This window comes from Micrasema longulum, unplaced genomic scaffold, assembly GCF_059751315.1.
Source record: "Micrasema longulum isolate JH-2025_06_02 unplaced genomic scaffold, ASM5975131v1 h1tg000511l, whole genome shotgun sequence".
NCBI classification, from domain to species: domain Eukaryota; kingdom Metazoa; phylum Arthropoda; class Insecta; order Trichoptera; family Brachycentridae; genus Micrasema; species Micrasema longulum.
In genome coordinates this window covers 1,014,827-1,040,851 of record NW_028277708.1, presented here as the reverse complement: position 1 = coordinate 1,040,851, position 26,025 = coordinate 1,014,827, and the positions used below count along the sequence as shown (strand labels likewise).

Here is a 26,025-nt window from a genome sequence, read left to right as displayed (position 1 = left end):
CAAAGATTTGGACCGACTCGAAGTATCGTAACTTACTAAATGTTTTTCTTTGTGTGCGTACCTAGGAACCATTAGCTTCTGCATAATATAGGAGATATAGCCAGCTAACGATTCACGCTTTATGAGCTGCAATAGTGGTCGGGACATGGCCGCTGTGTAAAATAATAGTCCAATCAAGCAAGATGAATGATAGGAGTTGATTGAAATTGACTTTACAATGAAGAAGATGATTATCGAGTGAGAGGAAACACGGCAATGATAGTTGGCAATAAAATATTGTACATTTACAAACAATAAATTATAAAACATTTTTAAAACAGCATCCGGAAGAGGGGAAAAGACTGAAGAAAATATACATGAAATATCGAAAAAATATTTGAAATGTATCGGAAACATAAATAAATTATGAATTATTTTTTATGTTTGATGCGTACATTAAGCATAATTTTGAAATGGGAACACGCTAGTGGATGTAGAATATTATAAATTGACAAAATTCTTGGCAACGACTTATCCTTCTCGACTTCATAAATAAGTTTTGATAAAAATACCAGTCATTAAAAAAATAACATGCGTGGCAAAAATCTGGAGAGTCAAAAATATCAATAATATTTTTTAATAACTCGTGAACTTACGAACAATACGGATTTGTATCCATACCGGTTTAAAATAATATTTATTGAATCTAGAAAGAAATCTGCGCGTTTGATTCGAATCGGTTTATCGAAAACTTGTATCTGAAAGTACAAAGGTAATTTTGAATATAATTTAATACATAAAGAGGTAAATAATTGTTGGAAATTTATCACATCTAAGTAACTGGTTGATGGAATAAATTCTATATATGGAAGGAATTGAGGTTACGCGACTGGACTGTCTAGAGTCTCGATAATGTTAGAAACTATTTAATGTGCATTTGCTGCGATATTTTGCCTTGAAAATAATACTCTTTTACGTTTATAAAACATACTCGTAGATATACCGCCAATGATAGGCCGCGACCGGTTCACTGCTTGGTGAGTAGCCGAGCCAAAGTTCGCCTATAAATAAATATATCGCTGATACATTTTTTTTAGTAACTTTACAAACATACATATTTACGTATTCGATGTTAAAAGATTAATTGCGTATAGCGATAGCAAGACTGATGAAATTGTACTGGCAGGTATTATAAAATAACTTATTAAAATTTCAAAGCGTATTAAAAAAAAACTGCAAATATAATTAAATAGATTTAACTGAGGGGGATTCGTCGCGTCTAAACTCCCGCAGTATGAAACTAAAAAACCAGTCATCGATACAGTATTTCTTGAGAATAATACTATAATATACTCGTATAATACATTACGTATCATATTATTAATTTGTAATGAAATATTTTGAAATTGTTGTGCTTCCCACGGAATTACATGCTTTATATGGCAGAGATATATTACGCTTTACGACTTATTCCTTAAACATATAGGTACACACGCACAGTATTAGGTAAAATTTAAGAGATGCGTATAAAAAACACAATATTACGATAGTTTTCTCAATAACTTGAGTACTAACGTAATTTAACGATGATTTGATATGGTGTTGTGATTTTAACAGTTTTGTTTGTATACCAGGCGGATATTTTATACATATATAATTATAGAATCTGTTTACACATCATTTTCATAAAACAGTAAAAGGTTTTTACTAAGATTATTTTTCTTAAATTAAATAAGTAAGAATTCTCAGTAATAATAGGCGTATTAAGTCAAATTTAAAGCGGTTTATACAAATGTATAAAACAAATAAGTGAACAATAAAACCCCCATAGAAGATTATTTCCCTTAATTTATCTGAGACTTAAATATTGAAGATATCTTTTTAGTCATGAGTCATCAAAAAACAATCAAATAATTCAAACAATATAAGTTCAGTAACCGTAACAGACACAAAAAATATTTATTATTTTATGTATTAAAACAGTAGATCATATCAAAACACACAAATTTAAAAATACAGATGACAAAATAATATTAGAGATATTGTGTACTAGGGTGAACGAGTAAAATGTATTAATATTGGAATATTAAAAAACGTTTATAGTAATAATACAGGCAAGTAATTAACATTTTTAACACGTCACACATACCTATTTGATTAGGTAAAAATACCCGAAGCGTAAGACTGATCATCTTACCTTCATGTTACAAAACTTATCAAGATACGCTGCGATTGGTGTACCAATACAGTGCCTTATGCACCATTAGGTGCGGAAAGGAAATGATGATGATGAAAAATACCGATGAAATACAAAAAATATTAATTGCGTAAATTAATTTGCACTACACCAAAAATATACTAATACACCATTACTTGGAAACTCCGTAATTAATTCAGAATTAAATTACATAATAAAAATAAAACATCATTAAACAACGCAGAAAATTAAAAAAACTTTTGCTTTTTATCGTTTTATATAAATTAATAACACTTTTACAGCAACCATAATGAATAAAATAAATTTTATACCTTTTTAACTTCCGACATTTTGAAATAACTGGATTACTGAAAGATAAACCAAACAAATAATATCTTTAATCTTGAACATACACTAAATCACTAACAATAAATCTATAACGTCTAAAAAGTATTCACACACTTCGCGAATGATTTTAAGTCCTCGCTTTTTGTCCATTAAAAGTCACAGAAAACTTCGAACTTTCAGGAGACAATTTTCCACTGAAAAGCGGAAAACGTAGATGAGAAGTTTTAAAGAAAATAAACCGCTAACTCGATTAAGCTTCGAGAATTTGTACACAAGTTTGGGGAATAAGTTAAATGGAATTAAAAATGTACATAATTTTTCGAAGGTTTTTTAATTCGAAAGAAAAGTGTAAGTTGTGGGCGGAGTATCTAGGTACAGTACGCAGTACACAGCACACGATACAACGGTCGGCCGCCTACTGCCGCTGGCACTCACCTCTGCTCTTAGCAGCGCTGCTTTGGGTCCGGGACCCGAGTTATACATAATATTATAGCCAAAGTTCAAAGGGGAAATATGCCCTAGTGAAGGGAAAATGGTGCAAACTCGGACCCACCTGTTGGAGGGCTGTTTGTTGTGAGGACCTCCGGACGCCACTCAGAATGTGCGGAAACGAACACGAGAACACGCGAGAAATGGGGCGGAAATAGTTTATGTTATTCGCGCACGGCATCGTGTGAAGATTAAGGGTATATTATGAACGGTATAATTTTATTATAACATATTTTGAAGGACACATGGGTCGTTATGAGCGGAATACATCGCTAATACTTATTCAAATTTCAACTAAAAAACGAAGGTTTAAAGAAACTTACACGACAGATTTGTGATACATACATATGTTTATTGCAAATTTGTATAAAATTTGGGGCAAAAACTATAGAGGGTGAATTACTTTGGGAACATATCACACTGGAAAGAATATCTTATACAATGTGATTAATCGTTTTTTTGTAGACATGTTTTAAAACATTTAATAAAGAGTAAAAGTGGTGTAATTTTACAAGTCTTATATTATGAAGGCACGCAGTCTCATGTCCTAATTCACGAATAAATTATGTTTAATTTAATTTACGGCTTTCAATTTAAAAAAAAACATAAATGTAGGTAAAGAGAAATATTTGCGTTCTTGTGATTTACCAAAGTATTTCAATTTTGAGAGTCCTTTCAACGAGTTTTAAATAACTCACTATAAGAAAACGTGAATCAGGTTATGTAGAGCGGAGTTCGAACCTCGGACCTCTCATCTTTGAATCCGCCACCTAGCCACGGGACCATAACCCCGTTGGCCTTCTTTTTCTTACTTTTTCCACATCGGCTCTTAAATAGAGCGTTTGGAGATAACTAGATGCCTCCGGGAGACCCTACCGCTAGCCAACTCGCCTTATCCCACGTCAATCCTGTGTTCCTTAGTTCTGAGAACAAAGCCGAAAGATCGTTATCGACGGCCTTCAAGGACAGCAGAAGCCCGCCGGTGTGAAGAAGAGACAATTTAAGCTCTCCTGAGGCATCCGCAGCACTTGTCCAGGCCAGGTCCACCGCCCCACCCTCAACCGCCTCGCGTTCGTTATAGGAGGTTGCTGCGCCCGTTCTAAGACTTCAACGTTCGCATTAATTTCATTAAAAAATATTGAAGTTTTCAGACTGGAACTCTTCAAAAATTTAATATGCATATCCTTATTCTCATAACGGTTCAATTAGCGTAGAAACATTATGAAATAGTGGATACAATATTATGCATAATTATTGAATTGTAGATAATTAATAATATCCATATTGATACAGTAAACTTGTTCTAGATTATTGGATAGATTAATAATTTTTAAACGCTTTTAATTAAAATCACGATCAAACGAAAAATTACATTTTTAAAAATATTGCTTTCAAATACTTTTTTTCAAGAACAAGGCGAGTATTATTTTTCAGTTCTTTCTATTCAAAAATATAAAAAGTATCATATACTTATTAAGAAAGAGATGAACATATTTGAAAAAGGAATATGAAGGTCCAGGCATTTACAAGGCTTATGATGTGTCGTCGTTAGCTGATTTCAGATGCCATTTTTACATATGTAACATTCAGCATTCTACCTATGTTTGAAAAAAAATACTTCATTCGTTTACTTTTGTGAAGTATTAACATATTACAACCGAGATGAAGAACATTTAAGATAAGATAATATAGAAGTCTAGGCATCTACAGGGCTTATGACCTGTCATTAGCTGGTTTAAGTGGCCACTTTACATACTGTGTAACATTTACATTCTATACTTCTTCATGGAAGAGGTGGATTTATCAACAAAATGAAAAAATAAAATTTTCAGTCGTTGCCTAGTATGTAGGTGAAATAATTCAATTACACGAATCTCACCCGCATAAGGTTTCAGCTTTTTAACTTACAAACATCAACAGATGGAAGATTTGACGGGATATAGATGTTCAAATATGGGCAGAGTAGTAAATGTTACACAGTGTGTAAAGTGGCCACTTAAACCAGACAATGACAGATCATAAGCCCTGTAGATGCTTAGACTTCTATATTACCTTCTCTAAAATGTTATTTATCTCTGTTGTAATATGTTAATATTAACAGCTCTCGAGGAAGTTGAATCCGGTTCTTGTCTACAAAAATTTGGACAAACTCAAAATATTCTTGTTTGTGAAGTAGTTAAAACTTTCATTTGGACATACTAAAAATATGTTTTTAAAAGTTTCGTCTCCTGCTTATGACTTTTCCGGCACAGCATGTCATATTTTGTATTCGTAGCAAAACATATGTATTGAAAAAAATCATTATATTAAAAAGGATAATACTGATTTTGTTCCCGGGGTCACTTACGCTTTGAATCTACATAAAACTCAATATTTCTAAAGATTTAATGCATACTAAAGCCAAACGCCTTCTGAAAGGAAATCACGCAATCAATTCAACGTGAAACAATGAAGAAGTTCAGTGCTATGGGAAATTGGATTATAAAATGTTTTCTTACACGGTGTAAAAATAAGAGCATTTAATTGTACTGCAAGGTTACTCGAAAATGCATGAAAAAAATCATAAAAATGAACTGCTTTGAACTATGTCACAGGTGCTTGTGAATCAACCAATCAATTACAGCGCTGTTTCGAGTTGTGATAGATTTCCGATTTTCGGGTAGCCATTTTTTTCAACGTTTTGTGTATTTTGACGCCACGGGGTTCTAATTTTAATTCTCAGCACAACTCACCGAAGATAACTCGTAATATCACGGGGGGAGTAATAAAACAAAACTTCAAAAAATCATGGCGATGATAATACGATACATAAAATTATATATTTTTTTTATTTTGGCTTAGTTCAATACTAAATAAATCATTTAAAAAATCACCGAACTTCCTCACTAACGTATTGTTCGACAGCAACTTCAAAGTTAATACTGTAAAAAATAATATGTCATTATCTTTTCTATACTTTTATGTCGTATAGTAAAAGGGCATTCTTTGAAAACGTGCATTTTGCACGGCGGATGGCAATGATCAATTAATTTGGCATAACTAAACTTTACTCGATCTTTATAAGCATATACTTATACTCTACAAAGCACAACTAATGTTTTTACTTGTTTTATAATAGAAATATTTCATCCATCGATTATTATATGACCATATGTGTTCCAAGTCCCGGATTTAAATCATCTTTTGCAAATTGTCTAAAAACTAATTTGAAGATCGGATTTTTTTTTACAAATTTGTTGAATAGAATTTTCATTATTGTTTAAATTAAAATTTGATCTGATTAAGACCATTTATTTGATTTAATAGCGTTTAGAAAAACGTCTTTGAGTTTCCTCTCATTACCATTCATGAAGACGGTTTATCAATTTATTATGCCCACGCGCGTGTTTTCGACTCATTATTATACTCTTATCGATCGGCGGTGATCCTCATTCATGAACCGTGTAGAACATGTATCAAATAGTAGTTTAACCGCCGAAACAACAGATCTGTTTTCGAAAATACGATTTCGTTTGAAGAATTTCTACATACCGTTTGTATTCCTAAAAATAAAATAAAGTATTGGTTTAAACAAAATATATTTATACTTTCATCAAATTAGGTTTACAAAATTACATTTTTTTTACGGAGGGTGTAATATATTAAAATGTCCCAAATTCTAATTAGATATGCAGTTTATCTAATTACCATTTTTACCGTTCATTTTATAAGAAACGGTAATTATAGAAATTATTTATTTATTTTTATTATATTGAAAACATATTATACATAATTATATACAATATTCCCAAGGAGTTTTTTTTAAAAAAACTCATTTAGGGACATACAGATAATAATTTTTTTAGAGACGTTTTTAAATTTTAAACTATAATATTATTTAACAAAAGCAGAAAAATTAAAATTATGATATACTACAAATTAAAAAGGGTATGAAAAATACTTGAAAATAACAGAATAAACAGAATACTAGGCATGGAAATAAATTCAAAATAATGTTTACATTATGCAATCTGGGAAAGAAAATTGAAAAAGTTTAAAAATTACATGGATGTATATATACATACTGAACTAGTACAAAATAAAATCATTTTTTTTAATTAACAAAATATGCGCACACCCAATACAGGTTAATTTTTTTTATCAAAAACGTTGAAAAAATTGAAATTATGTATACAAGCCAAAAAAAGTATATAAAAAGAAAAAAACACAAATAACATTTAAATAGTATTAAAAATTACATATACAAGCAAAAACGGTGAAATATTAAATTATATTTTTTTTATATTTTCTACATTTTCAAATTCAAAATGTCTAGAACGACAGCTGTCAAGAAGGAAGTAATCGTAATCAAACAAAAAAAAATGCATGAAAAAAATACAAAAACTGAATGTCTAATACGATGGTGTGATGCGTGGAATGATAAAATTCCAAATTATGATACATTCGACAAGGAAGAGGCAATATCATTTCTAAGCTGGAAAAATAAAAAATATCTAAAACAATAGAAAAGAAAATCACATCTAAAGCGGATGAAGAATTTTAATAAAAGCATTCAAGATCCAAAAAAGCAATTATAAGACTCGCCAAGTAGCCAATATTGTAACCAACACACGTTCTTTATATTTATAAAACTGCATTGGCAATTTCATGGTTTAAAACTATTCACACGGAACTTTACGCCGTTTTCCAGGGAAATCAGAAAAATCTACAAAAAGGTGAGTCCATTCACTAAATCGATTTCGATACCCAACGCAGCGCAAAATATAAAAAAATACAAAAATAAATTTACTGGGCAAAAGCAAACGAAGATACCAACAGTGTGGAGTTTTGCCGCCGTTTTCCAGGGTAATCAGAAAAATCTACAAAAAGGTGAGTCCATTCACTCCATTTCCTTATTAATCCATTTGCGCTGCGACAACAAAATTTAATATACCTGCTGTCGTGAACCAGCTCACGCTTCGCCGGGTGCTATTAGATCTTATCGCGGAGGCAGAGAAGAAAGAAATTTGGGTTTTTTTTTTTATTTGAAAATTTATTTATTAACCCTTACGGATTATTACATTCATTTTACAAAAATAATATAAACATTTTTTATTCATACTCTGTTGTTCAAAATAATATTTTTTACATATTTTGAAAAGTCTTTTGTTTAGTTTTGTCTGGTAGTTTATTTTATAATTTCAGTCCCTGGTTTATTAGTCTTGATTGTCCTTGTCTTGTTTTAGAAATTAGTTTATTTTTATATTTTTCTGATATTCTCGTATTATGTCTATGTTGACTACATTTTTTTACAAGTTTTAAGTCTTCGTCTACGATTACATTATTTTTTGTAGGGGAATAAACTTTGCTTCATAAATGCCCATACCGATAATTAGACGTCAAATGAAGTAGGTATAAAACTGTTTAAAAACAAATTTGGTCAATTCACACTAATTAAGTGTTTTGGGTAATGCTTAAGGTCTCAATAATGTTCTAAATGGAAATCATCGTGTTGGATTTCACGTGGTCATATTTATTTGACGTTTAATCATCAGTGTGGCTGTATAGGAAGCAAAGTGTAAGCGTCAGTAAAAGTGTCAGTAAATAAAAATCCCCAAATTAGTCACTCCCTGAGGGTAGAAAAGGTTTAGAATACCACCCCAGGGCTGGTATTACGAACGAAATTTTAACGCTTTATGGCGCGTATTTAGTTCTATAAACGCTTTAAATTGCGTTCATAATACCAGCCCAGGGCGGGGAACGTCTTCAATTGACTCTCTGCCATCTTAGAAAAGACTTCTATTTAAAAATCACGGATTTTAAAGGACAAGAGGTATACTGTAGACATCTTCCCTTCCAAAATTATAGACTGTATTTTATGTTTAGTGAGAAATTTAATGACGGAAGGAAACTCAATTTCATCCATACTCCGTTTTTCTTCTGCCTTGACTCATTTATTGGTGTACCTTGGAAACTAATTACTGATTTATGCCAATACTTGGTATTTACTAGTGACGAGACACGCTATTATTTACTTATGTATATAATAACCCTCCACCCCTCCGGCAACCCTTCCATTCTGCGAATTTTTAGACCTACCCTCGTATACACATACATAATTATAATATCCAAGATAAATATCACATAGATATTACGTCGTAAATCTAAGATCAAGATATAATGTGGGCTTAACAGGAAGTTTTATAAGTAACCCACACCGTCCTAACCGAACTGAAGTCTGAATCGATTACCTTGATTAATTACTTACATTTAATCTAAGAAGGATTCAATAGGGTTAGCATGGGTACATTATACAGGTTGGCCAGACACTAGACGTAAAAAAATGTGGTGATAGAACTTCCTTAGACCTATAAAATAAAGGGTACCGAATCATGTTTAGTAAAATGTGAACTGTTTTCGAAATATAGAATTTTTACTGTTTTTTCCCTTTATTTCGCTTTAGTTACCTAAAATTTATAAATTTATAAAATACCATGAATAAAAATACCGGTGTTTTAAAATAATTAATAAAATAGACGATTTTTATACTTTCAAACTAAAAATACTTTAGATAATGCGATAGATCTCATTATTTTTTCGTTAGAATGTATTATAATAGATACTTATTGTTATGTAAAAAAAAAAATATTTATCCACTGAAATATAAATTTAGGGAACTTAAGCGAAACCAAGGGAAAAAAACTGTAAAAATTTAATATTTCGAAAACGGTTAACATTTTACTGAACATTATTAACTTTTATATCATCGGTCTAAAGGTTCGTTTTATGTTCTATCACCATAATTGTTTTTACGTTTAGTGGCTGGCCATGTATACATAGTGAAAATGTAAGTGTCTTTTTTTTTAAGCCAATCAACAGGCTTATGTAAGCCCTAACAGATTGACATACATGAGTATATATAACACTTAATCTAAACAATCTTAAAATCTATTTGAATTTACAAAAGGTATCTATATGGCATAATCTAGGCGGACATGGCAAGTGTGTCATCGCGAGTCACGAGTGACAAAACCGCTTGCTTCTTGAATGGTTGCCCCTGCTGTAGGAACACATCGACAGTACCATTTAATGAGATTTCGTTCACTGTTCTGAGGATCCTTGGCAGAGGAGAAAATAATCCGATGTTTTATAATATCCCACAGCAAAGACAAGATTGGTACGCAAGTTACGGCGAGGTACATTAAGGGTTATCTAAGCAAAGATATCATGGGCATCTATACAGTTAGATATTAATTTGTGCAAGAATATCGAACCAGCCAAAATCCTTCTAAATTCTAAACTGAAGATATAAAAGTACTCTAAACGATCATGATAGTTAATAATCAAAGTATTTGATCCGATTCGAAATATTAACGATTTAAAATTTACGTTGCACCGATTCAATCCGCGTTATATGAATATTATAACTAGGACACCATATTATAGAATTAAATTCAAGCAAGCTACGACAAATGATTTGTACAATGTAATTGCAATTTTTGGGCTTTTGAATGGCTTAGATATTCGCAAAATAAATCTACAGATTTTGGACACTTTCTTGGAAATGTGGAACATGTGATGGTTGAATTTAAGTTTGTTGTCAAAAAGTATCCCAAGATCACAAATTGTCTCGACGTTCATTAAAACTGTGTTGTCGATTGAATAATTGAAAACGATTTTATTTATTTTTCTTGTAAATTTAATAGACATACATTTATTTATAGAAAAATAAGTAGTTTTCATGACACCAAGATAACAAAGAATCTAGGTCATTTTGTAGTTTATGACAGTCATCAATTGATTTTATAATTTTGAATATTTTAAGGTCATCCGCAAATAAAATAAAATTGGAAAATTTAATTTTTAAAGCAATCTCATTTATAAATATCAGAAAGAGTAGAGGTCTGAGGTTGGATTCTTGTTGTATACCAGAGGATACGGAATAATGAGAGCCTGAAAAACCATTGGTTACAACAATTTGAGATCTGTGCGTGAGGTATGTTTTAAACCGATTTGATAGTAAACTATCCACCCCAAATTTGTAAAGTTTCAATAGTAGAAGATTATGATTGACCTTATCGAAAGCTTTACAGAAATCTGTACATATGGCATCAACTTGCAAATTGTTATCGATGCTGTCACTTAAAAATTTAGTGTATTGGATAAGATTTGTTGTTATTTATTTATTTAACTTTTTGTACATAATGTTATTTGTACATTGGCGGGCTTATTGCCAAATGGCAATTTCTTCCAACCAACCGACAGATCGTTTGGGGAAAAAAACATGTTGTTCTGATAGAATAGATTTTTTTAACACGTGAGAATAATATATCATGTACAAGAGATTCAAGAATCTTGATAAGGCATAATAATTTTGCAATTGGTCTGTAATTTCTGACATCCTCCTTATCGCCGTTTTTAAATATTTGAGAGATGTGTGCAGTTTTCCATAACAAAGGAAAAATACCAGAATCAATAGATTTATTAAAGATGATATGATGTGATAGACAATAATCCTGTAAATATATCCTGCTGCGAAAATGTGAAAGAATCGTGAGATGCATTGTATACAGATTTGAAATAATCAGTAAACAGTGCGCTAATTTCTTTTCCACCGGTTGCAATTTTTTTTATAATTCCGGAATCCGTTGTAACTTCGCTATACATTTTATCAGGTAAACTTGATGAAATTTTATAGCGGCTGTCAAAAATCTGAAATATACTACCTGTGTTACCTGTAATATTTTTTTGAATATTTTCTATATACTTTGCGTAACAACGTTTAATCAATTTCTTGGTACGATTTTTTTTGTCATTTAAATGACAAATTATCTAGTTCTAGTTAACAGAAATAGATCTGACATTATTTTTAAAAATTTGAATATTTGTCCTCGCTATCAGACGGGGAAAGATATTATGTGCATACATTTATCAATATTGGACGTTTATTACGAATGACTTTTAGTTGAATCCGGAGATCTTCTGCTTCTTGTTCCATACTCGGCACGTTATTAAAATAATAATAACGTGCCGAGGACAAATGAGAATACACATTATATACAGAAAGAAAGCTCTATTTAGGACCCAGTTGGAATACAATTCTACATTATGGACTGTATTATAGTTCACAGCAATGTACTCATGAAAGGATTTTTTGAATAATTAAGATACATAAACCTTAAACTCGGTATTAGATACGAATTTATTAATCATGGCTTACTATATAACTGTTTAAAACTAACGGAAATGAGAAAAAATATTGATTTATTAAATTTATTTAAGATTGTTAACTGTACATGGAGCTGCCCAAAACTATTAGCACTCGTTTCAAGGTACCCGGACGAATGGCTGGTCAAGTACTTCCGTTTAATTGCAACAATTAGCGAACGGTATACTCTTATAATGCTATTTTGAATCGACTTCATGTACTCGGCAATAGCTATTCATTCTCCCGTGAAAATGATGAAAGCTCCGAAGCTGATATTTTTAACGTAAAGTATAGTTTATATACATCAACTCAATTTAATCATTTCAAAGAAAGTGAATGGTAATTTACATTTGGTAGGTTAATGTGCTTTCTATGCGTACGAGTATACTTTTATTGGATTGCAATTTTTTATCATTAAAAAAATATAAATATATTTAAACTACTAAGATTCTATATACGTATGTTAAAGCGTATACTTCTCCTTTTCTTCTTAATTATAAAAAAAAATATATATGTGCATATTGTTTCAATATATATATAATTTTTTTTTTTAAATGAAATATTTGCGTTCTTATGATTTACCCAAATATTTAATTTTGACGGCCATTCTCAACGAGTTGTAAATAACTCACTATTAGAAAATGGAATCAAGTTGGGGTAGAGTGGGATTCGAACGACGGACCTTTGGTCCGCGAGTCCGAGACACTAGCCACGGGACCACAACCTTTCCTTATTATTTTTTCAATATAATCTGTTAGCATGTTTTTTTATACAGAACTGCAGTGTTATAATATGTATTTATTTATTTACAAACAGATGTACAGATTAAATTATTTTAAAAAAATCTATAAAAAATGTATTTATAAAAAAAGGACGTCCTGCTATCCAATAACATATATATACTTAATTATACTAAAATAAAGCGAGGATGGTTTAAACTACATGAAAAATAAATATACTTTAAATTAAAAGAAAAGAAATATGGACAAAAAAGGAGAAAGTGGGAAGGAAAGGGAGATTGATGAGGAGTCGTGGAAGATAAAAGAAGTAGAAATTGCATTTGATTTGATGACGATAAATAAAGAGAAAAAAGAGACAAAACATCTATTCTCTTTTATTCTGAATCAAACCCACTAGTTCTTTTCTGTACCTATTATATGGAGTGTTTTACATTTATATATATATGTAATTTATATTTATTTTTTGTTTGCTTTATATTAAAGTGCTTATTTCTATCAAATACGTATTTTTGTCAGGTAAAAGGCACTTCGTGCGGTGTATATTATTAATAAATAAACAAAATAGACGAAATATCAAAACAATATTACCCACTTGTTTAAAACGATATGTTGCTATATTTCATTTTAGTATGCATAAAATAGATGATCGGTTAATTTGATTACACATAAACATAACTTAAATTAAATGTACAAAATTAAAGCCTTAAGAAAAATCGTATTCCGAAAAAAACATTTAATGTTTTTAAAAAAACGATGAATATTGTGTTATCCAAATACCTTTTTTTATTAATGCGTATATGGAATATACCAACATAATATTACTGTTGCATTAATTAGTTTCATAATCAATTTGAATATAAATTTTATCTAACAATATGATAAAATCATGGAAACTTCATTACCGACATCGTAATATTTTTAGTTTAAAATATTCCGCTAGGTGTCGGTAGTGTGCTGTCAGCTGTCTTGTGGCACTAGCGCCGCGGTGTTCATAATGAGGAATTACTGAATTGTCAAACAAACATGGCGGGCGGTTATAATGATGAAGGTTCGTACGCTGAAAATACACAAAAACAATCACGTTCAGTTAAAAAAGATCAGAAAAATACAAGTAATAACTCTTCTCACAGCACCACATCATCTGGAAAAAACTCTAAAGATAAATATTCAACAGGTAAGAGAAAAAATCCTTTTTTTTTAAGATTCATGTTTCATAGGTTATAGAATAATCAAAGATGTGACGTCAACGCATTTTGGAAAATACTATGTGACCTAATTTTTAAAAACATTTACAAAGGTCAATTTTTCGATATTCACAGTTATTTTTAGAGCAGATATTGTGTACTAAACTGTGACTTGTGCGTTTTGTAAGTTTTGCTTTGTTTACTTCCAGATCCAAACACTTTCAGTATTCCGGAAATATTATGCCAGTGTCAACAGAAATGTACGGAAAGAGTTACGCCGCCTCTAATACAAAAAGTGTGTATGTACTTCAAGGCAATACAAAACCGCAACAGCGAGTATCATTACTTATCGTCATTAATTCAAATAAAAGTCAAACATATAACGGGAGACGAAAAAACAACGAAGGGAAAGCCGTTCCGAAAGATGGGATTCCGATACTTTATACCAATATTATCGGAGGACGACATGAAGAGACAAGTGGAAGAAAGACAGCACGTACAAGTTAAGGAAAAACGAGATATGTTAGTAGAAAATTCATCTTTGAAGCCATTTCCTGATTGGGATCACGTAGAGGTATGTCTCGGAGCTTTTACGACTATACATATCATCAGCGAAAAGAGAGTCACGATAACGAGAGCAACGTGGAAATTGCAAACGGAAATGAAATGCAGTAAGCCGTTTTCTAATTATATTCAGGCTTCGGCGGGTAACAACGCGACAACGCACGCCCCCACGAAGAAGAAGTTCAAGCTAGAGGAAAGCATTGCGGACGAAAATGGGAAAAAGAAGCGTATTATAGAGAGCAGCGGCGCCGATGTGTGCCGGCTGGCCGCGGAGTGGTTAGCTAAAGAGGCCGCTGAACAGAAGTCTTCCTTCGCCATCAACCCCAAAACCCTACTTCCCGAAGGTCTAGTGCTCCCCGCGTCCGTCACGTGTCTGCCCGTGTTCCCAAACGGAGGCGCGGCGCACCCGACCAGGGACCCTGGCCGGGATATTGACCTAGTAGACAACTTCTTCTCGGACCAACTTTGGAAGCCGGAATATATAGGTGGAGTGCCTTAGTGTCCTAGTACAAAACGAACATTCTATATTCAAATTATACAAAGTAATATACGTGTCCAAAATCGGTTATATTTTTTAAGTTTATTCGATATTTTGAAATCTGTACAATCTAAATTTATGTGATATGAAAGACGATTTACATTATTTTACTTTTACAATTTAGAAATAATAATATATTTTACGTAAATACGTACAAACATTAACAATATGTGCACATACGTATGTACTTTATTCCTTTTTGGTTCTACTGCGAAAAATCTAAAATAAAGTGATCCTAGATCAACGACCAAATGACTGGAGTAAGTAGCAATATTTATGTAGCCTTTTATGAATAGAATTTCATTATAAGTACTTTATTCCAAAACTTTAAATATTCCGTGTCATGAAATGATATTAGAATACGTTCGCAGTCGATATCAGTCTACTAAAGATGCACGATGCAGTTATTTTTTAAGGTGTTACATAATATAATATATATCGCATAATATTATGCAATGTTCGTATTATTTAATATGTAGGTGAAGCTACATTTATAGCCTGCGGTAATTGAATTATGTAAAAATGCCTGATTCCCAAATGTTTTGTGTGATATTTAGCGAATTTATTTATTGAATTTTAGTTAAAAGTTTGAGTGCGGAGAGTAGTGGGACAAATTGAGCCGATTACATTTTATAGGTAAATAAATTATGAAAAAATATACTGTTTTATGAAATTTGCGAAGTCTATTTTTAAATTATGGATTTATACCAAATAGTTATATACTTATATCAACTTAAATTAAATGTTAGATATAGTTTTGTATTTTAATAAAATATTTGAATAAATACTGTTTTTGCAATTGTTAATTATTTGTTGCGTACCTACCTCATAAATACATTTTTTCAAACTTACTAACAACTTTTAAGTGAATAAATATCAGCAAACATTAAGAACATTTTAAGGAAGTCTAGGCATTTACAGGGGTTATGACCTGTCATCGGCTGGTTTAAATGTTAACTTTACATACTGTGTAACATTCACCATTCTGCCTATATTTGAACATCTATATTCCTTAAATTCTTCCATTTCTTGATCTTTGTGAAGTTGAAGACTTGTAACGTTACAGGCTAGACTTCTATATTCCCTTATATAAAGCGTTTTTTATCTCTGTTGTAAAATATTAATATTAATAACTCCCAAAGGGGGTTGAATCCAGTTCTTATCTACAAAAAAATTGGATACTCAAAATATTCTTAACTTTCAAATGCTTTACAAAACTGAACGCAGAAAATTTCAATATATTTCCCAAAACGGTCGATTAGAAGTTGTTTTTATATTTTACATTATTATTCATTAAAGTAATATTTGAAAAGTAATTCGCATGATATACGCACATATTACAATTTTAGAGCTATTTTCTGATAGTCGTTGGTTCGTTAATATGTAAGTTACAGGAGCGCGGGGGTTCGAACCTGACGAAAATATATAAGAAGATTTCTGTGCTCCGAGCTTCTAGCGTGTTACTTTTTCTTTATTGCAGAGGTTTTTTCTATTGCGTGGCAGTTTTATACACACGATAGACAAAAGATTGACCGATGCGATAAACGACATTGCTACATGCCAAAAATGCGTCTTGATAAAGAAATATGGCATAAATTAATGTACGGTCACAGTATAGTTTTGTAGAGTATACAATATTCAATAAATTTTAAATAAATCTTGTTAAAGACCTAAATTTATTGTAACACAGAGGAAAAACATTTTTAATAGGGGGTCTAGGCATTTACCGGGCTTATGACTCGTCATTGGCTAGTTTAAGTACATCCACATTTCTTCAACTCTTGCTTCTGTCAACTTCTACGAAGCAAAAAAGCGGAAAACTTTATTGACGTGGGTGAGATTCATCTGACTGAAATATTTCCCCAACTAGGCAACGCCTGCAAATTTCTTTAAATTTTTTACTTCTTTTTATACCAATCAGTTTAATCGGCAATATTTTGAGTATATCCAAATGTTGGTGAAATCCAGCATGTCTAGAAACATTTGCGCATACTCAAAATACTGTTGGAATCCAGTTTAGTTAAATTCAATCTATGTTTGCATTCAAAGAAAGTACAATTTTTTTGACATAATGAAATTACAAAACTAACAAAAAGTCACAATTATAAGATACTTAGAAACTTGCAATCAATTAGTTAAAAAATATTAAACATTATCTTAACAATTTTTACTCAAATTGATTACAGATTTTCAAATATACCCAAACAGATATTGCGAATTATGACCAAGTGTAAATAAAGATTGACGTACTAAACTTACACACCAGCAATATTTTTGATTAATTTTACAAACTAACAATTAAACAAAATAACTCTATTTTACCTTCATATCGACGGTGGAAAGGCAAAAATTACTAAACGACATGTAGCCAACTTAACAGAAAAGCTAAGGGAGAAATTGCCTCAAGGCAATATACCCGCCTTTATATGTATTATTTGTAAATTGCTTAATAATAAATATATAAATAATCCCATATTTTAAAGAATATACCATTTATGAAATTACAAAACGAATTAATTTACTTAAACTAGTATTTTATCAAATCTAATATAAGTAGTTCATATTTATTTATGCAATTATTATTTTATAAACAAAACTTACCCGCATTACGAGCATGTGTAGCAAATTTAAAATTTGAAGTCTTCGAAGTTCAAAACTTTCAGAATTCCGAATTCGAAAGTAATTTGAGAATCTTGTTACTCGACAACATGAAACTGAAATGTATGTAATTATATTATTTTAATAATAATTGGTTCGCGAAGTGTAAATTTCAAAGAAAATTGGAGGGAATGAAAGTCGCAACTAAAGCCTCAACTCGAGCGGCGAATTTTCAATGCCAATGTCAAACGTAGGTATAAGTACCACGGCCTGCCCGTACTACGTTTAATGTTGACGTAACATTCGGGATGAAAGTTCGCTAAATTCAATTGTCGCGGCTTTGTATATTATAATAGAGAAATTGTGATTCAAGCGACGGGCTGAGAACTTATTTCAAGTGGATTTGAAGGTGATTTCCCAGTTAAAGGTAAAAAGGGGTGCGTTCGTGTTGCCGAGTGCGACCGACCCGGGTTACTGAATGGTTGGCCTTCCAAAAGCTGGATTGGGGTAGGAACTAGAGCGAAGTTCTGACCGCGCTCACTTAAAACGATGCATTTTCTGTTAACTAGACTAACACCAAATATTTATAAAAAAAGTATAGTTTTTTTATAATGTTAATAAAAAATAATACGTACTACTTACGATTTCGGAAGTGCTTTAATAAAATAATAATAATAATGGTCATTTCGCGTAATTTACAGTTTTATGAATGCATAATTTGTAGATAGGTAGTAAGTAGTAAACGCCTGCAAAAAAAACGTTATCAATTTGTTCTATCGATGATTTTTTTTTCATGTATATTCATAGAAACTCTAAACATTTACTATTTTAAAGTTTTATAAAAAAAATAAACTTAAAATAAAGAACAAAATAATTTTATTTTTATTTATTCCAATATTCGTACAAAACTATAATAGAAAACTAAATCAGCAGATTTATTGAAATTGTTAGTTGTGCCGAAGCTTACTTAAATTAAAAATTATTTGCCTTACACGTGGACATTAAGGTGGTTCGATTTCTTTTTTTTTATTATTCAAAACGGCACTATGCAGAAATGATGTTCTATAGCGTATAAATTAATGGAAAAATAAACAGAAAAAAATATTTTTACAATAATATTTGCCGTGAGACTGTTGAAGTTTAGGTATTTTAGCAGTTTTTGAATACTATTATTTTAATGTTAAAAAAAAACACCAAAATTACAGTTTACGGTTATTACTAATGTTGAACACTGGCATTCATTTTCTTGATTTTTGCAGTTTTTGTGCACACCCGTTTCTTTTTTAGTTTCTGCAGACATAAACTGACACTTCCTCAATTATTTCTACAATTCGTAAGGCTTGACTGAGACAGGAAAACCCCTTGATGGAAGGTAGTATGGCATCCTGAATAATTGATGTGTCTTCTTTTGCTTCTGAAATCATCTTATATGTAAATTGTTCAGTCATTCGAGGCTCTGTCAGATTATCGCACTTAATTAAATCCACATAATCTGTTGCACAAATATCACATTCTGGTAATTAGAATATTCGGATACTTGTTGCAATTGCAATCCGTTTTATTTTGCAGGCTCTCGGAATTCTCCTGAAAACCAGCTTTCGTCAGCTGACATTGATAAAAGACCATTCTTAGGATACGATGTATTTTTTTAAACTGCGTCATAATAATTAGTCATTTCATTTCACTGGACAAATAACGAGATAAAGCGATTGACTTATACAAATGCTGCGCACCCTAAATGTTTGATGGCTTTATTTTTATCTTGAACCACATGGGTCTATGAACTTAAATAATAAATGTCGTTAATGTCACGGTTTTGGATGGATTATTCTGAGATGCATACAGCTTATGAATCCTGTTTGCGGTTGAAGGCCACCTCGAGAGCTAAATTTGTCCAGGGGTTCTCTTTGGCTGACTTTAATCGCAATGTCCAAAGTTGATAGCTTTACAATGTCCAATAAGTATAGCTGATCAGTGCTTAAGTCTTTTTTATTGGTGATTTCAGGTAGCTTGCGTTCTAATGAGGTGAATAAAACTATAGACAGCTTCTCGCCATCCAACAATTATCCTATTTCTCGCTTGAAGCTTCTGGGCCCAATTATAGTTCCATCTAAATTTGCAAAAAGATAACAAGAAACTTATTAGCATGTAACTAGCACACAAACCACGTTCCATCGAATTCAATCGCAATCAGCTTTATAAGATCAATATCAAACCTTATTAGGTGTTTTCCAAATTTTCTAACTCTTCCGACATTTACAGATACGTGACCAATATATTTGGACTCAAATTCTTTTACAAAACTTATGTGTTTTTCGTTTTAATTTTCCTTTCGCTTTAAAAAAAAATATGGCCTTGCCTTTACGTCCGTTAAAATTTAAATTAATCGGTTCAGAATTCGCAACAATTGGCTGAGATGATAAAGTGAGTTTTGTTGTCTCACGCCGAATTTCAAATTCAATCAATATCGTTGCTTCGTGATATGAGCCCAACATGTTGAAGTGCAGCTGACACGATAGGTGCCCCTGCTTGATCAGAAACGCCATACTGATCTAATGTTCTAGCTATGGCTAAAAATTTGGTCACTTCAAGTGTGAGGTCTTTGAGAATTTGGGATGGACTTTCAACAATATTTGACTGTATTGGAAAGTTAGTACTCTCGCTCACACGCTGCTTCTATTTGCTCGTATTTTTGTTTAAATGATATTGTGCTTAATTATTGGGATTGATGCTCGTTTTTAGATATCTTCTAACTTCTTAACAATGTCTTTACACGGTGTAGAAATGTCTTCCTTATGTATTATGTCGGTTTATATGCCAAACGTACCAGAATACATTTTCACGAGTAGAAATAAGATTAGGTAGCATATCACAACCAGATCCTAAAATAGGAAATATCATGTATTTTGTTAATTCACTATAGTGCAAAACTAGTTCCAAGTACGTAGACTTACACACTAAAATATTATTTTTTAACGGGAACAGCGGTCACGCGTGCTATTCTAACAGCCGCTCGCTCAGTTTGATGCAATTTTACGAACTGATTTGAGAGGGCGCAAGGAAGGGGTTTGTTGTTAAAGACGTCTAAATATAATTTTTAATTAATGATAATAATTTATGCGTATTTAAATTGCAGAAAAACAGTGATTTAGTATCCAAAATCGTCTCACCAAAACGTGGAGTTTTTCAAAACATATCTGAAATTCACACAACTCGCGGCAAATCTTACCCTTACAAAATATTTTTTATTTGATTTTTCCCTTATTCTACATACTTTGGAACATCATTTTTGCATGGGGCCATTTTAATAATTTCAGTTTTTTTTCTCCATACAAGATCGATTCACTCTAATGGACATTCAGTAAGATGTTTTTAAGTAAAGTAACCTTTATATAGACGTGAATTTCAACAAATTAAACATCCTTACAAACTATGTAAAGTAAATAATAATTTAAGTCCCATATTCCCAGATTCCTTCGTCTCTGTTGAGATATCTGCCAACCTAGACAAAATAATAGCAGGGTCGAAAACCCAGTACACGTTTACAAAGATTTGAACTGATTCAATATATTATATGTTTTGTTAAAATAAACCCATTAAAAACAAAAATATATATTATCAGAAGCTCAATATCGATTTGTTTCTCTTACATCGGTGGTGTTGAATTCGGGTGAAAAGCTTTGTAAGAACCCAGAGAAGTGTGTTTTGGTACCTTGTCTCCCTAAACCACCCCCGCCCCCTCCCCGAAACTAGTGGCAATGACGTCACGGCCAAAAGGGACGCGCGCACGCAGCGAGTGAGAAGAAAGCACCGCGAGTGATTTCCCAGCGGGTAAATACAATACATAAGATCACACTTTTCTATTTACTTCGTGCAAGAAACAAACTTCTATCATTCGTATCATCCCTATGAGAATATTACAAAAAATACATTAGCTTCGAAACATCACGAAATAATTAATTATCCTATAATTTGATTTGTTTTCATATCTTGAATAACTAAGGTAACTTTTATATTTCAGTTACCTGAATAAAGAAATTCATACTATTTTGGGTCATTTTTATTTCATTTTTCCCACGAATCTATCAATTAATATAAATAAAATAAATTACTCTACTGAAACCCATTTTCAATAATAATTTACTTTGAGCATTGTGAATGTCTCAATATAATAGAGTTGGGACATGCCTAGAAAGATTTTGTATTATAATAACAAAATGTAAAACGAAAGATGGAGAAAATAGGTTAAGAAAGTTCTGTCCTTGCATAATATATCAATTGAATAAATAAGCGTAAAATAAAATGACATACCCTTAAGCAGTTTTCAGGATCTTTCAGTAGTACATTTCATGTTTTTTATGTTCTACGGTTTATGACTTATTTGTATAAGACGAGTGACATAACCAATTAATCATTAAGTAAATATTATAACACATTTTTTTATCAAAAAGAAAAGTATTGTTTTATATTCTTCGTAAAAAAATAAAATAATATTTTTACAGCTATTTGCATATTTATGCAAATCAGATCGTTAAAAGCTTTGATGTATAATCATAGTTTTCTAAAGATTGCTAACAGCTCCTGACCTTTATACCTGATACAAAGCAATGTGTTTATAATAGTTATTTAATTATCGGTTTATCGGATACACGTGAATCTAAAACGGAAATGTCTATATGAAAGAGCGAACAAACAATCAAAGGTGGATTATATTCAAACAATATTTGATATGAATAACTAATTTAGTGTTTAAACGAACGAATCAAAACTATAAGCTTCATTCCAAAGCTTAAAACACGCATTCACGGAAAACGGAATAAAATCAGTCAATAATAAAACACTGACATTTTACATTCGAAGGGTACAGGATATAAATGATGGGTGTTAATTTTTATGTGTTTTAAACAGACGCCAGGTTATAAAATAGTCATTTGATCTTAACTGTACCTAACATTATTAATTGAACATTTTATAGGTTTCACAAAATTGTGAGGAAACCAAAATAATATGAAACTGACATTTCAATAAGTAACAACTGAACACATTATAACAAAGATGGAGAACATTTTAGAGAAGGAAATATGCAAGTCTAGGCATATCTGATTTAAGGTGTCAACCTTAATGAATCCCTAGGGTGGGTAATCCGGTCTTGCCTACAAACATTTGGACAAACTCAAAATATCGAAAAGTAAAAACGTCTATAAAGCACGATAAGAATTATGATATAAAATTTACAATGTAAAAAAATTAGCCTTTAAACGGGGATACATTATAATATAATCAACAAGTTACTTATTTACGCCATCTCAAAAACTTAAAAAATAAATATTTACTGAAAACTTTTATTATTTCTAAAATAAATAAAAATGACAATTAAAATCAAATTTAAATACATCGTAGGAGAACTATATTTTTTTGCATCCCGTTTTATTAATAATAAATTATGAAATAAAAACGAAAAATTAAAACAGTGTGGGATAAAGATGGATTGGCGTGGTTTAGCTCGAAGTCTTATATGTTTATCGTGTTTATTAATATATTGTATACAATTATTTTTTTGCCCTTGTTTGTCTTTGCTACATAGTTTTATATTATTTTTGTTCAGTTTTGTTTGTTAATATGTTTCTACATGTAACTGTTGTAATTAGCTTAGGCCGTATATTTGATAAATAATAAATTTGATAAATGACTCGCCTACAATCTGTATTGAATGCCGCAGCGAGACTTATTTTCGGAATCTCTAAGTTCAGTCATATCACTCCACTACTTCGGGAACTACACTGGTTACGTTTTCCACAGAGGGTCGAATACAAACTCTCTTGGCTTATGTATAAGTCACTGCACAACTCTGCTCCGGAATATCTAAGGGAACTATGCATTCTAGATGAACTAGCTGACAGGCGTCTCACGCTTAGATCAGCTACGTCTACGGCGAGAGGAAAAGTTATTATACCTCTACGCAAACAGCGCACTAAATTTAGTGAACGCGCATTTGCGGTCGCAGGCCCTATGGCATGGAATGCTCTCCCAGCAGAGGTGCGAGGCTGTGAAAGTGAAGTGATGTTTCGGAAAAAACTTAAAACCCACTTGTTCTCTAAATCATTTGAATAAATCCGTAGCATGTGACAACAAAATAAATTGTTTTAATTAAATTACAAATTTAAAAGCTTCAATTAAATTAATTTAACAATATAATCACTATGTAAAGCGCCCTTGGGGTATTTTATTACGAAAATGGCGCTATATAAGTTATCCATAATAATAATAATAATTTAATAAATAAATATTAAACTTTTTTTAGTTCGTTCTTTTTTGTTACCTTTTGGGGAAGTTTTTCTAGAGTCAAATTCTCTGTTGACTTAATAGTAACTCTGTTCACAGGACGGTGTTCGCCAAATTTTTCTGCCGATGTCGATCCATCCTCCACGCGTGTATTCTGCCGTTTTTCCAAGCAATTACCCATGTTTACAAAAAAGTTTTTTGTATTATTATTTTGGTATTTTAACTAAAGTGCTGCAGTGTATTACAGTATAATAACAATCAGAAAAAAGTGCATCACAAATTAATATACTCTAATTAAAAAATTATGTTTATATTTCATGACAAACAGACCATGACATTAATACATATTTTTACGAGAATTCTATTCAAAATCCTTTTTATTAATTTTGTTAAATAAATGTTATTAAACTCGGCTTGTAATTATTCCACATTCGCGTGGGTTTTTCATGTTAGAAAGAAGATGAAAAACATTACGATAGATATTTTATTCCAGAACAAAACACGAATCACCACACAATCATGTAATCGAGCACACCCGATCGCATAATTAGATAATTTCATACTACAGGGTAACTATTTTCCAGGATGATTTTTATCACTGACGAATGACGCGTTATCTTACTTATCGTCCACAAACCAATATAAACTACTGGCCAAACTTTACGAGGGTATTGGAAATTACAATGAAGTGTTATAAGATCGGATTGTAGGGGGCTACTGTTGGAAGATCTCGTGAATGGGAAACGATAAGACAGGTCGCGAGCAACATAACATAACGTGATGTAGGAGGTTTGATAACAAAAGCAAAGAATCGGTCGCTTGGACAAACAAAGGTTTACAAATAAAACCAAGGCCCCGGTCGCTGAATACTATAACTACCTTTTACTATATAAACTAATAATAATAATATACAATATACATACATTAGTTGTGTCGCATTACTGGTTTGAAGAACTATGAACAAAATTATTACGAAAGAACATATTATATTATGGCTAGCATCTTTATACATATAAAAGGCAATGTTCGCATGTGTCTTTGATAGACTAAATAACTGCTGGACTGAAAACATTTACGCTCCTAACTTTTTTTCTATTGCTCAGATTGAAGATTTTAAGAGCTATAAACATGCCCAGGCCAAATAAACAACACGGGGCTTTGGTTACATGGAGTTGGGATTTGTGTCTCAGTAAATGTTACATAAATAAATTTTATTTAAAAAAACTCATCATTTTGCAAAAACCGCGCATAATGCACGTACGTCAGCATTTTTGGTTAAAGTTATGTCATCGTCTTGTATATTTCCCAGTACAATTTGTGTACATTTTTTTCGTTTTGATTTTCGTCAAGTATTTTATGTCGAACCGGTGTGTTTTTTCCTTAGAATATATATATATGTATATACTCTAAGGTTTTTTCGTATAGTTCAGTCGCACCCTGCAGTAGTTAGGGTAAGTTGTATGTTAATTTAATTATTTAATTATGTTGTCTTTTTTTGTTACCCTTGTGATGTCTATCGTGTTAGCGGTTCCAGAAGGCGATCATGTAACTCAATTTTTTTATTTTTTTATTACTATTTTTATTTTTTTACAATAAACATAATAATAAAACAGAATATTAAAAAAATAAAGCATAACTACATATCAATGAAATACATATTAATAGAAAAATAGTAAACAAAAAAATCCCACAAAGGCATGGCCTGTTCGTGGGTTTACAAAAAAATGCTTCATACATCATGATTTTTCCTTTTTTGATATGTCTTTAATTTTGTAGAAGAGGCTATGTAATTATACCATTACTTTGGTGATAAATAATAAATAAACCATATAAAAAGCTATATGTTTTCCATCTCTATTAAAATAGATTTCTTATCCGTCAATAGTAATTTGTCCAAATGTTTCCAGACAGTAATTATA

At 31.4% G+C, this 26,025-nt stretch overlaps 2 protein-coding genes across 10 annotated transcripts in view; one reads left to right on the top strand and one right to left on the bottom strand.

Moving 5' to 3' along the window:
- Pka-R1 (protein kinase, cAMP-dependent, regulatory subunit type 1) overlaps positions 1–26,025 on the bottom strand; it is a 147,173-nt gene that overhangs the window by 108,427 nt on the left and 12,721 nt on the right. For 2 of the 9 annotated variants that reach the window (XM_088227587.1, XM_088227588.1), the window contains exon 1: positions 24,144–24,801. The exons of 3 other annotated variants lie outside the window; for them this stretch is intronic. In XM_088227587.1, coding sequence (XP_088083713.1) covers positions 24,144–24,287 — 144 coding nt within the window. In that variant the 5' untranslated portion in view covers positions 24,288–24,801. Of the gene's footprint in view, positions 1–2,508; positions 2,948–17,827; positions 17,941–24,143; positions 24,802–26,025 lie in introns of those variants that run through there. 4 more of the 9 variants (XM_088227590.1, XM_088227593.1, XM_088227589.1 and 1 more) reach the window with 4 other exon arrangements.
- Positions 13,951–16,032, top strand: LOC148280921 (uncharacterized). Its single transcript, XM_088227594.1, has 2 exons — positions 13,951–14,114; positions 14,334–16,032. Exons 1-2 carry the CDS (start codon positions 13,964–13,966, stop codon positions 15,185–15,187), a joined length of 1,005 nt encoding a protein of 334 aa, XP_088083720.1. The 5' UTR covers positions 13,951–13,963; the 3' UTR covers positions 15,188–16,032.

Bases quoted from the DNA above. Each gene is read 5' to 3' on its own strand.
- LOC148280921 (XM_088227594.1), top strand. From the start codon at position 13,964: ATGGCGGGCGGTTATAATGATGAAGGTTCGTACGCTGAAAATACACAA. The intron at 14,115-14,333 runs GTAAGAGAAAAA...GTTTACTTCCAG, and splicing joins TAAAGATAAATATTCAACAG to ATCCAAACACTTTCAGTATT.